Here is a 12764-nt window from a genome sequence, read left to right on the forward strand (position 1 = left end):
ACAGACTAGTTGAATATGTGGTGTAGATGTAAATGCTTAAGTCAGTTACATGCTCAGGTGCAGGTACAAACCCCGCTTCCGAGAAAGTCGGGACACTTTGTAAAACATAAATAAAACAGAATGTAAAACAATACAAAGGCAATAAATCTTGTCTTGCCAGCTTGATGGAAAAGCTGGGGGAAGCTGAAAAACACCTGTTTGGAACATCCCACGGTAAAACGGGTTCATTGGCAGGTGATCGTGTGATTGGGTATGAAAGCAGCATCCTTGAAAGGCTCCGTTGTTCGCAAGGAGAGATGGGGCGAGGTTCACGACTTTGTGAAACGCATGATTGTATGCAGGATATTACTACACGGACTCAGGAACACTTGTAAAACCAGTTCAGCCTAGTTCACACAGTTCTATTATAAATTTCTGTTCTACATTCTGTTTGTATTTTGTTTACCAAGTTCTCTCAGTTCATTCTCAGTTTTGCATGTTAAAATGCCGGTAAAGCGTCACACATCATCCAGCATGCAGACTGGGGGGTGCCAGACTGTGCTAAATCAAGCCTTATGGATGACCAATGTTGGCCCATGGGACCCACTTTCGGCAACCCTGATGTAGGCCTTTGGTTTGTTGTAGTAAACGTTAATCTAATCCTTGCTTTTTGGGGGGAAATTACTGGATAATAGTAGTCCTGTGGGACTATATAAAAAAATATTCAAACAAAGTGAATTGAATTGGTCCCAACTGGAAGACACTTACAACCAGTGACAAGTAGTTGCAAGCAGACCTCGCTTATTTGTGAAAGACGGATCGATCACAGGGATTGAATTTCCACATTCAGCTTGTGTGTGTGTGTGTGTGTGTGCGTGCGTGTGTGTGTGTGTGTGTGTGTGTGCGTGCGTGTGAGAGACAGATACAGACAGATTTGTGTGTCTGAGCAGCAGCCTCTGACTCAGTGTTGAATGGGTCCTGGAGTCACATGGCTACTTGTCAGCAGGCTGGAGGAGGAAACATAATCCTGAGGAGGAAGGCTGCTGCTATCAGTCCGTGTATGTTGGTCTGACTGAGCGCTCGGCTCGACGAGCAGCTGGACTGGCACATGATCGGCTGAGGCTCGCGCTCCATATCTCTAACTCTAGTTCCTTTTGTCTCCCTATCTCCCTTCTCTCCCTCTGTTTGTTTTTGTCCTGCACTCTGACCAGCCCAGGGTCTCTCTTCACGGCAGAGTTCAGAATTGCACTACAATGTCTGCGGTGGCTTCTCTGCTGTAAGCACACAAAGGTATGATACCATTGTGGATCTCTTTTGGTATTTCTTGACCTCTTGTCATGTTTTAAAGTTGTCTTTGTTTGTCAGAATGTCATTTTGTACTTTTTTCTGTTTATTTTATTGCCTCTTTAATTCATTGTTTGTATGGGTTAATCCTTGTTTGTCGGGTCAAGTCGAATCAAACTTAACAAGATTTTTCCAGCTGGCGTCACACTTTCTTAACATCCACTTGACTTGAGTTCAGAGTAGCACTGACTCAGGCTCCAGCCATGCAATCATAGCACAAGTAACTGTAAATAAATCCTGCTTAGTTCCACAGGTTAGCCCTCAGAGAAAAAGGCCTCAAACAAGCTACTATCAGCCCAATTAACCACAAAGTTTTCCACTATTACAAAATCCTATTTAGATCCATTATAGTACACTGTGTACTGTGTATAGTATGTCGTGGGAAGTGATGGATCTATAATTGCAGTGGCCGAATTAGAACTGACCACTCATAGCTACAAAAAGCATTATTTCCTCCTCTGTTTGTCCTCTGAAATCACTCTCTGTTCAACTCACTTTTGTTTATCTCATGCATGATTTCCTCCGTCAGATCCTGCATGCGTCTAAACCAGGCGATAATGCTGTTTATTCTGTAAACTTCAGCGGCGCTCAGAATGTTACAGCATGTGTTTTTGCGAGATAAAACATTAAGGCCTTGAATTATCTTCATGTCGCTTGGACCATTCACAATCAGTGTCTTTGGGTGGAAAAAATGGTGCCATTTCTTCGATCACCCATGGCCTGCTAGAAACAAGTGAATTACATTCTGTCTTGTTTTTTGTAAATGCAGTCCTTAATGAAACCTTAAAACCACTCTTTTCCTCCCTGTCATTGTACTGCTCTTTTAAGTACAGGCCTGTTTGTCGGCTGAGGTTTGGACATTGTGATCAAGCTCCTATTTCTGGACAGGCATTTTTATTGGCAGGTTCTTTTTTTTTATGAACTGTTCTTTAATTATGCCTCTTTTGATAGAATTTGTAGATGAACATGCAGCCTGTGGTGGACGTTCATGCACCAAGCTGCTGGTTCAAGCTGGTCCCGGTCGGGGTGTCCTGGCCGAGATCACTGGCTTGAGACACGTGCGGGCTTGTGTCGTGAGTTCAAGTCTGGCTCATAACCTCTGGCCCGTCGTCTGACTGTCTCCCTCCTTTCCTTTAATGTCGTTACAAGGAGGCATAGCAAAGAATTTTTAACCTTTTGTCCATCGTTAACCCCAAAGCACACATGAGATTACAGTGAAGTATTGGCATTTTCTAAATGCAGACCTCGGCTCAGGGTGGAAAACAGTTTGACAGTTTCTTTTCATGTATTTTTGAGAAGGTCATTGCTGAATCTAGTTGCTGACTCATTGCTTCTCTAGTCACCTAATGCAGACCTCTTCTCTGAGTATTTGAGTGTTAGAGATTTGTGCAACATGTCACCCTTCCCTTCTTTACGGAAAGTCCCGCATTGCGCCTAGAAACACCTTAAACTCATCAAATATTGATTTAGAGAGAAAGCAGTCAGTCAGTCAACATCTGACTTTTCTTCCTCATATTTTAGTCTCTTTTTGCCTTAAAGGTGTGCAAAAAGTTCCTTTTATGTTCCTGGCGAAAGAAGGAGAACATTTTTAACTTTTCAGAGTTGAGAGGCATTTTTCATGAGTGGAAATTCACAGCATACCAAAGAGACTTTTTCAGGTATCCTTGTACTCCGTGGGAGAGATGTGTCACCACTGAGTACACATCACAAAAAAAGTTATCACCTCCCTCTAAAGGCATCACGCAAATATCAGCAGTTTGGAGATATTCAGGTAAAGATAAAATCAAAGGAAATGTTAGTTCACCAGAATCATTGCAATGATATTGCAGAAACTATAAATATTCCCTATCAGTCATCAAATAGAAAACGTGTAGGATCTTGCTCCTGTCGTCCTTTCAAAAGACTTGAGTGTATGTATGTAAACCCATATACTCTGCTGGAAGTTAGTGGCAGCTTGTTATGCTGTGACAGGTTAACTCATAATGTCACAGGGTAGACATTGAAACATTTTATATTAACCCAGGTTAGTTTGGGAACATATATCCTTTCTTACATTATGGACAGTAGAAAAAATAAAAAAATCCTATGCTTTCTAAGTTTTTTATACAAGTTCCAGCTCCTCCTGACAGGCATCAGTCTATAGCAGTTGCCTTCTTCCTGTTTTCATTCTTACTTCCTCCCTGAAGGATAGTTTTCCCAAAGCCTCATATTTGCACACTTCTGAGTGAGCTGTGACTAAGTCTTGCATGAAAAAGCTCTGAAGTGAGACACAAAAAAAATAAATAAATAAATAAAAATCCCACACTCATCATCTTCCTTTAGGAGTAATTCACAGGTTGTATCTGGATGACTCTGGGAAGACGTGATGAACTTCTCGGAAAAAAATACAGAGCACTTTGTCCTCGCTTCCTCTTGCACTGTCAGCTTTCATGTTCATGTCCATGTTCTTACAGTCATTTTGTGTTTTACACAAGGGACAACTAGTTCCTTTGTATTCTCTGACTGACCGTACCTAAATGCAGACAAAAAAAACATTTAGATCATTGAGTAGCAAGCATTTGTGGAAAATTGTGACACTTGCAGTTGGTCTTATTGTGTTCCTCCTCTGGTCATTATTGTTATTGGTTTTATTACAGTAATGCCCTGAGGCAGATATGTTGGTTCCCATGCTTTTTGCTCAGGATCCCAGGGTTCTGTAACTTTATCCCTATGTAGCCAGACCTGCCTCTGCCTCGGTGATGGGGTCTAGGTTTACTGAGAAAGTAATCCAGGAACACACCCAAGATAACTCCAACACACTCCTTTATTGCCATTGCTGGATTTCAAAGCCTCAAACTAGTTAAAGTTGTTGTTCTGAATAGAACAGCTGCCAGCGCCGTGATCACAACTGTGGCAGAGCCAAAATGTTGTGTAGTCGGCTGAGTGTCTCAGGTTCAGGTCTCTTTAGCAGGTGATGTCTTTGTTTAGTCCACGTCCAAGTACTGGTTCCAAAGAGGGCGTCCCAATAGCTCACCTTGTAGAGCACTTTCTGTTACCAGGTACTCAGATTCCAGCACCCCCCACCCCCTGCGCTGCAGTCCAAACAAGGCAGAAATACCCCCCCTCAAAAAAATCTTTAAAAAATAAAAGTTCATGATGTCCAGCCCTTAAACACTTTCATTTAACACATTTCTTTTAATCTCTTGTCACTGATTGTGAATGACCAAAACATACAGCAACTGTACCTCACTGTCAGCAAGGTCATTGATATGATTGTGCTCAGGCATCAGGCAGGCTTATCTGTGCTTTGATAATTGTCACAGAGCCAGGCTGGCTTTCACCAAACAGAATTTCTGTGTTTTATTACTGTGAAAAAAACAAGTGAACCAAAAGAGGGCCATCTTTGTTTTTTGACTGAAGAAAAACCACTTTTCTGTTCAAGGCAACAACTATAAAACAAAGGGTTTTGTTCTTTGCTTTAATTATTATAATATATCAGTGTCATTTGGATTATACCAATTTATACACCCTTACCGATTCATGCAAATGACGGATGATATGCGGACTAATGATAAAGCTCGGTTTTGTCATATAGCTAGGCTGCAAGAGTCTGAAAACCCTAAATATTTGCTTTACAACCAAGAAATAACAGAACTAGCATGCATTAACTGCCAGAACCCTTGAATTCGTGGCAGTTAATTAATTCTAAAAATATTTGTTGGTTAATTTTCAGTTGATCAGTTGCCCAATTAATTGATGAATTGTTTCAGGTTTGTCATTTTTCTGAGATTCCTATGGTTGCATGTCATGTGTTGGAGACTGTAGGCTAATAGAAATGGAGGCTGGTTTAGGCACGTGCTTATCAACGGGTCTTCTGCACAGTAGCGCTGTGTTATCTGGCTCTTATCTGACTCTAATGGTTATTGACCTTGAATAGTAGTGAGGAAATGCTGCAAATTTGAAATCAAGAATCGTGAAATCACAGCATTAGCATAGTCTTTATTTGTAAAAGCTGGTACTCCCGTCATTGTTCCTCCTCAAGTGTCATGTACTTTACCTGTCTTTCACCTTCATCATAAAAACGCCACTTAGTTTAGGCCTTTTGTGCTCCTAAAGCACATTCGGGGACTCAGAGGTACTTGAGGGACTTCCGGGAAATCCCCTCACTGTTGATTAGTTAGTTTGACCACATGCCACGGCACAGACGGTACAGATAGTGCTAGGACAGTGAAGCTTGTTGCTTTTGTATTGTGTTGGCTTTGTACTTCAGCACATTTGATAGGAAAAGCAAAAAGTCAGCACTTTATGAGGTTAAAGTTCTGCCTCTTTACATCATCATATGAACTGTGAAGGAATCTTGACCATTTTTAGCCATGCTAATGTCATGGATCTCGGGATGGAATTGTTTGTTGCTATGCCCTCTTCTTCAAACTGAGATGTCCCAAAAATTATTTGATGGATTGCCATTGAATTTTAGTACAGAAATTCATGTTTCCTAGAGGATGAATTGTATTGAATACTACTCGCCCTGTAGTGCAATTATTACAAAAAATTATGACTGACATTCCCATCAGCCTCACCTGCACTTTGTGTTGTGGATATAATTAGGTAATGTTTGCATGCTAACAAGTTAAACTAAATATGAATATCATAAATATTGTATTTATATACAATAGCATGTTAGCATATGTTTCAAATCATGCACTTCTCATGCAATAGGGACACTTTCTGAATGTGCTTCATAATCCTATTCATATCACTGGTCCACAGCTACAGGATCTCAGTGCCTCATGTTATAAATCTCCAGTTTCACATGGACTAACCCTCGAATCTCTATCTGTCTCCAGGTTATGCTGCCCAAAAGCTGTCTGAGTCCTAGTGAGAAAGAGAAGGGCTAAAGCCACAGCAATCCAAACCAGCTTTCCAGACTTCAGCTTTCCGACTCCGTTGTGGAGCCATGAGCAACCCCGGCGCTCCCAAACAGATCACGGATGCCGTGGCATTGGTTATTCACAGTGTAAGTCCACACGATGACATACAGAAAAGCCTCAGTCTGTCCTGTCAGGTCAGGCTCCAATGTCAGTCACATGATGAAACGCATGAGGAAGTGATGGTGTCACCAGGTTAAATTCTATTCGAGTGGAGATTATAATCACAAACTTTATGGTCTTCTCATGTAAGAGGCTCTAGATGAACAACACCAAACCTGCCCTCTATTTCAAGTCATATTCTCTGTGTGCTGGATTTGTGCTGCGTCAGCTCCCTGAGTCCTCTCTGGCATCAGAATGTGTATTTTGGACACTGCTGTTCCCTCCAGAGCCATTTGTGTACAAATCTAGTCACATCCTCAAGCCAATTCCCTGGTAACATGCGCTGTTTTTGTCTGTAAAAGTAAACATATTCAGTATGGCTCAAAAACACTTCAGACTGGCACAGAGAGCTGAATATCCCTTTTCATTAGAGCACTGAAGAATGTCAACGGTACCACAACTGCAACAGTTTCCTTCCTCTTTTCTTTTAAATCAACGAGTTTCCAGTTTTGGAAACACTAAAATAATATTGGCACATAATGGAAAGCATAAATGTATGGCTGCTAGTGAGATGTTGCCCGGGGGGGTCAGCAGTTGAAGAAAGCAGCATTCCTCAACTCAAGATGTTCTCAACAAGTCTCATCTCAGGATGATTATGATGCTGTAGCAGAAAATATCACCAGCTTAAAGGAAAAATCCACCCCATGAACAGCCGCATATTGTTAGATATCATCAGTTTGTATGGTTACTACCTTCCAGGAGTTATTATGTTCGATTACATTCCAGGAATTATAAGGATTGAATCTTTGTTTTTTTTTACAGACTTACCTATCTTTCCCAGTTTATCTCATGTTCTTTCACTTGAGTTAAGGGTTTCTACTTTTCTCAGAATGGGTTTCAGCAGCCCACACCGAGTGTGTAGGTGAGTGGAAATAACACTGTTTATAGCACAGTGGGAGCAAAAAGAAAAAAAAAGAGATTTTCCTCTCAGTGAGAGCGGGCCACTACATCTAATGAGCTGTACCCTTAATTGTAATGTTGAGAGGTAATTCATGTTCTTCAAACAGCCCTTTAGGCATGCTCACGGTGTTCCTTACTGCAGCACCAATGTAGGAAATGGTTGCTTTCCCTTAGCTTTGCATTTTTGGTCAGCTGCTTCCTTTTCCAGTGTTGCACAACTGTGTGACCATGCTGACCACTTCCACGTCTACCTTCATGTAATCTAGAAGTGGGTTCCTCACTGGAGATAAACATCGTGAGTGCTTTCCAAGTTCGACATCCAACTATCCCACCAGCCATTCCATGCCTGGAGGGGTTTTTAGGAGGTGGAAGTGGATATATGAAATGTAACTACTGAGACCGAGAGGCCGTAGATTTAACTACTTATATTTTCTGTTACCATTTTGATTGTTTTTATTTTTTTCCCCAGATTTTTGTTTTGTTTGTCTTTATTGAAACAGACAGTCCAGAAGAAATTATGTTAGTTGTCCAACAGAATCAAATTGTTCAAGGGGGAACATAACAACAGCACTCTTCAACCTCCCTCATATCTGCACATCTTGTCCAGAAAAGAATAAAAGACACAATTAAAATTAAAATATAAATAAGTAATTGTAATGTCAGATCTGTGTACAACATGAGCCACTATTAAACACCCAAATTGACACAGATTTATCTATTCAGCCAGATGTATTTTACATACATCAATCATACATATATACAGTGGATTTGCATTAGTTGTATATACGTTGCCCAACACCTCTACACAATAACTAAAATCTCATAAGATAAATGATAAGTACAACATTTGTTTTTATAAGCCTGTGTTCTGTAATTACACCCAAAACTTTGACAGGATATTCCCCCAGTTGCACAAAACATAGTTTATAATGGTGTTGAGATCTCCATGCACACCCTCTTTCAGAAGATGATATAAATAGCAATGGCTTTGACCTACATGAACTCAGCCACACAGGTGTTGATTCACAAGATTTTTTTTGTCAAGTCTGTTCAGAATCAGCATGTCGTTATCGGCGTTACGGCCGGTAAGACAGTTACTACCATAAAGCTGGATTGTCTAGACTATGACTTGAGTATAATGAGACTTGCCAGCAGGGAGCCGAGGGATCAAGAACCTTTCTAAAGATAAAAATGTTTGCTGTGTAAGTGCATTTTAACAGTTATTGGTTCCTCTCCAGCTCTGTCGAGTTAATTATTATCTCCTGAACAATATGCGTTTGTGTGCGTGTGTGGTCAGGGAGAGTTTATTTAATCTTGTTTAAACTAACATTGTGAAACCAAGTTATGTCTTCTTCCTACCCTGAAGATCTGCCCTGGTCATGTGACAAGGGCTTTCTGAAGAGTGAAACAGATAGTCGTTCATAAAGGCGACCGGCACTTTTGCTTTTGACATTGGAAAATAATATACCTACCTTGCTGTTTATTAGACTTTTTTTTTTTATTTTATTTTATTTATTTTAGGCAACTCAGCTGTGTGTAATTTGATGGACTTTCTGTATGAATCTAAGGTGAGTTTGTTCAGTTTGCTCATAGAGGACTCAATCTAATACGTGGGTCCAAAGTTTGCCCTCTATTTGTGAACGCGATATTTAGTCTTGTTCTTATCATTCTCACTCAGTCATTACACGTTATCCCGTATACCACAAATAGACATTTTCAAAGTCTCTGTGTAGTCTGACTTTGGTTAGATAACTTTAACCTCAACACAAACTCTGGTTGCTGGTTAATGTTCAGTCTAACCCTTGTGCTTTTGAGATGTGTTCCACAGTTCATTAACTTTTTTCAGACGTTAGAAATCCATGGTAATAATTACTACCTAGCGCTGTCTTAATGCGTCACTAGTGACACATGGTCACCCCTCGAATGTTGGCAGGTGGGTTATGAATGTTTACTCCACAAGGAAGCGCTGTGAGCATTTCAACTGGTTTTCTGTAAACAAGAGGAAGTAATATTAAGCATCCTGTCGTACGGCTGGCTCAGTTAAAACAAGTTGCAAAGGCTCTTTTTTTTTGCTTCTCCTGTCACACAGAAATGTTAGAGGTCAGGGTCAGCAGCAGAGCAGAGCCACTGGAGCTGACTTCATCTGTTAGATGATAACTGTTTAGACCAATGGTTTCTAGCCCATTTGGTTTGCATTCCCCTTAAAAGAACAGTTTCACACTCTTGGAAATGTGTGTGTTTACTTTCTTGTTGAGAGTTTAGAGATTAGATTAGAGGTTAGAGGACACCACACTCGTGTCAGTAGCATAGAATAAATATTGCAATCTGGGGAAAACAGCTCACCTGGCTCTGTAATGTTCTGTTCATTTTGTTTCATTTGTGCACACTCTGAGGTGTAAAAATATCAGGTTGCAGTCAATGAAGTTGCTGCATTGACCCATGTCAAATTATTGGGCTACTTTAAAATGTAATTTTTTAAAACTGTAATTTTGAGATTTATTCACTTTCTTGTTGAGACCTATGCAAGCAGATGGATCCTTATATTATCCCTCTGTAAAATATGAAGCAATCAGTAGCTAGTTAGCTTAGCATAGAACTTTTTTTTTTTCACATCTATTAAAGAAGATATAAGATGTTAATTGGTGAGTTTAGATGTGCTGTTAGGCAGCTTTTGTTACCTTTGGACAAAGCCAGGCTAGCTGTTTCTGCCAGTTTCCAGTCTTTATCCTAAGCCAGGCTAGTCACAGCTGGCTGTAGGCTGTACCATGATAAAACAGGCATAAAAAGGCATATTTCCCTAAAGGCTGAACTATGTCTAGAGGTGATCCCTCGTCGCAGGTTTCATGGGAACTGTCTTGGGAAGTTCAACCAAAGTGATTTCAGTGTTTCATTTGAAATTTGTGAGGCCTGTATGTATAAAACTACATCCAAATATCTCTTTGAACCTGTTTTTCCTGTTAGTCATCTGGTGACCCTCTCATAGTTTTGTGTGTGATCCCTCCACCCAAGCTGGGAACTGCTAGTCTAGACCACAACATGTACCCAAGCTTTGCTGTCATCACGTCTCCATCCGTGTATAGCAGCAGTGAACTTTAACATTATAGTGCAACTGTATCGGTGGCTCTCAGTGAGAGAGTTGCTGTCTGGAAAAGAGCCATCAAACCTCAGATAGGAGGTTTAGTTCGGTTCACACCACCTCCTTCCTATCATCATATTGTATTTCTTTTCTAACCTCATACTCTTCCTGTGACGTGCAACCAGCAGCCATTGCAGAATCCCCCTAACTCAACAGACAGTTTATCGGTTGGACATCTTAGACAAAACTGACGTGTGACAACACTATCTCAGGCAAATGGTTTTTTTCAGTGTTTGGCTACTGAAAACCCCATTTGCCTAACATGAAATGATAAAGCCGTTGACTGCTCAAGGCAGACTTCTGGTATCACCAGAAGTGAAGCAAAAACAGAGAATTGGACATGCATTTTCCAGTCTCACACTGATCGGAGGATCTCTTCATTAGATTCACAGTATATGACGTATACGTTTGCATTTGATTTTAAGAAGTACAAACATGCCTCTTAAATTCATGATGTAATAGGAAGTTTGTAAAAAACGGTGATTGCTTAATAAAGAGATCACAGTTTGCTTAGAATGAAATCAGGTTATAAATCACTTGCTTTCGCGGAATAATCAGAAACTCGGAGCGTGTTGTCCACTGGGATCTCCCTGCCGATTAATGAGATATGTAAGAATGCGGTGACTCGTCAGCCACACGGTGCGACTTGATCACTGGGACATCCGCAGCATATCTCCCCCCTTTTCCCCTCCAAGTGCTGACTGTGTGGGATTTGAGCCTACCTCACGGCACAGATAATCTCCTCTGCAGCCTCCACACACTGTCAAGTGTCCACCTCATTACGCAACACGGCCGCTGCACATGCACACTTCTTTTTTATAACTTACTGTGTTACTGTACCTCACAAGATGCCTTTTTTTATTTCTTTTTTTACTATCTGATGTTATTCTGATTCATTGCTAAATTTTAACAGATTTCGACATTGTGTGTGTTTCTTTTTTTTCTGCTGTCTGTTGTGGCTAATGTCTTTGTTTATTTATTTATTCATTCATGCTTGTAGTATTGTAACAACCTTTTACCAATAATTTAGGGCCATATACCTTATAAACTAATGACCTTCCCGTCATCCTTGGCTGTACTTTGTGTCAAGTGCTAATTGGCAGATGTTAATATTGTCAATGTTAGCATGTTTACATGCTTACTTCGGCTCAAACTACTGCTTTGCCTCACTACACACTCGCAGAGCTGCATGGCTTGTTTCCTAGCATTTCTTCAGGTCTTATTTGGAAATAATTTGTATGCACTTAAGCAAAAAGGCATGAAGATAACATCGCTTGAGTTTATCTGAGCTGAAGTGCTATATTGTTTTTTCAGTGTTTGCCTTCTGTAGAAGGGCAGTGAATACGGTTTTTGGTTTGCTAATGCACGCAAGTGAACATGAATTCTAATTCTTATATTACTGGGATCTTATTGATCACTAGACTATAAGATTAGGGAAACAGTTGAGTGATGAGAATGCTCTTGTTGAAAGATAACAACGCATCAGCACTGATGCACTTCTGCTTTAAGACTAAACTGACTAAAAATTGTGGAATATTTGATGAAAAGGTTCAGTAGAAAACTTTCAATTTGTTTAATTACCGGTAATTGCTAAGTTTAGTGTTTTTTGTTTGCAGTCTGTTCGAAGGATCAGTCTCAGATGTTTTTTCAGTCATTTGTCATGTAGAAATTATTTCATTCCAGCTTGTTACTTAACACGTCTTCTCTCAACATTAGCCAACAAAAGGCATCCTTTGAAAATTGTAAGATGTTTAGTTCCTATGCTTTTACATTGCCTTCCAAGGCACATTGACTAAGAGCACTTTGGTCAATATTTAGGCTTCATGTGGCAAAGTTAAAATATGGAGATGAATGTCAACGTGAGGTTTTGTTCCTGACTGTTCAAACACGGCTTGTTCTTTCAGTCAGCAGTTGTCGTCAAAGCGAGAATGAGAGACCTGTTTATTTTGCCCAGGCACAATGAGCGGACTGGTGAAGGTGGCGGGTTGGACCGATATGGCTCTGATTAGGGCATCACGAGGCTTTGATAAGCAGGGGGTAGAGGGATATCTCCTGCTCGCGGTTCTTAACAGAGGTTTTGAGGGTCAGACCTTCAGTGTTGTCATGGTGGAGGGCAGCGACACTTGTTGCCACCAAAACCTTGATTGCAATTAAGCTAACGTTGCCATGAGCGAGGTAAGTCCCTGAAACTCTTTAAAAAGTTTAGAAAAAAAAAAAAAATAGTCAAAGTTTTCTTCATTGTCTGGTCAGTTTTGTTTTTACTCTGCTCCTCTCGGCTTGTTTTTGCACATGGTTTCGGTTGTGGAAACTTCTCTCACCTCTTCGAGAATCCCTCG

At 40.5% G+C, this 12764-nt stretch overlaps 1 protein-coding gene across 2 annotated transcripts in view; it reads left to right on the forward strand.

Annotated features, from left to right (window-relative positions):
• Nucleotides 1-1043: 1043 nt before the first annotated feature.
• Nucleotides 1044-12764, forward strand: part of slc4a2b (solute carrier family 4 member 2b) — a 30866-nt gene continuing 19145 nt past the window's right edge. For both annotated transcript variants that reach the window (XM_046370680.1, XM_046370679.1), the window contains exons 1-2: nucleotides 1044-1269; nucleotides 6150-6319. In XM_046370680.1, the coding sequence (XP_046226636.1) occupies nucleotides 6260-6319 (60 nt within the window). In that variant the 5' untranslated portion in view covers nucleotides 1044-1269; nucleotides 6150-6259. The remainder of the gene's footprint in view (nucleotides 1270-6149; nucleotides 6320-12764) is intronic.

This window comes from Scatophagus argus, chromosome 18, assembly GCF_020382885.2.
Source record: "Scatophagus argus isolate fScaArg1 chromosome 18, fScaArg1.pri, whole genome shotgun sequence".
Classification (NCBI taxonomy): domain Eukaryota; kingdom Metazoa; phylum Chordata; class Actinopteri; family Scatophagidae; genus Scatophagus; species Scatophagus argus.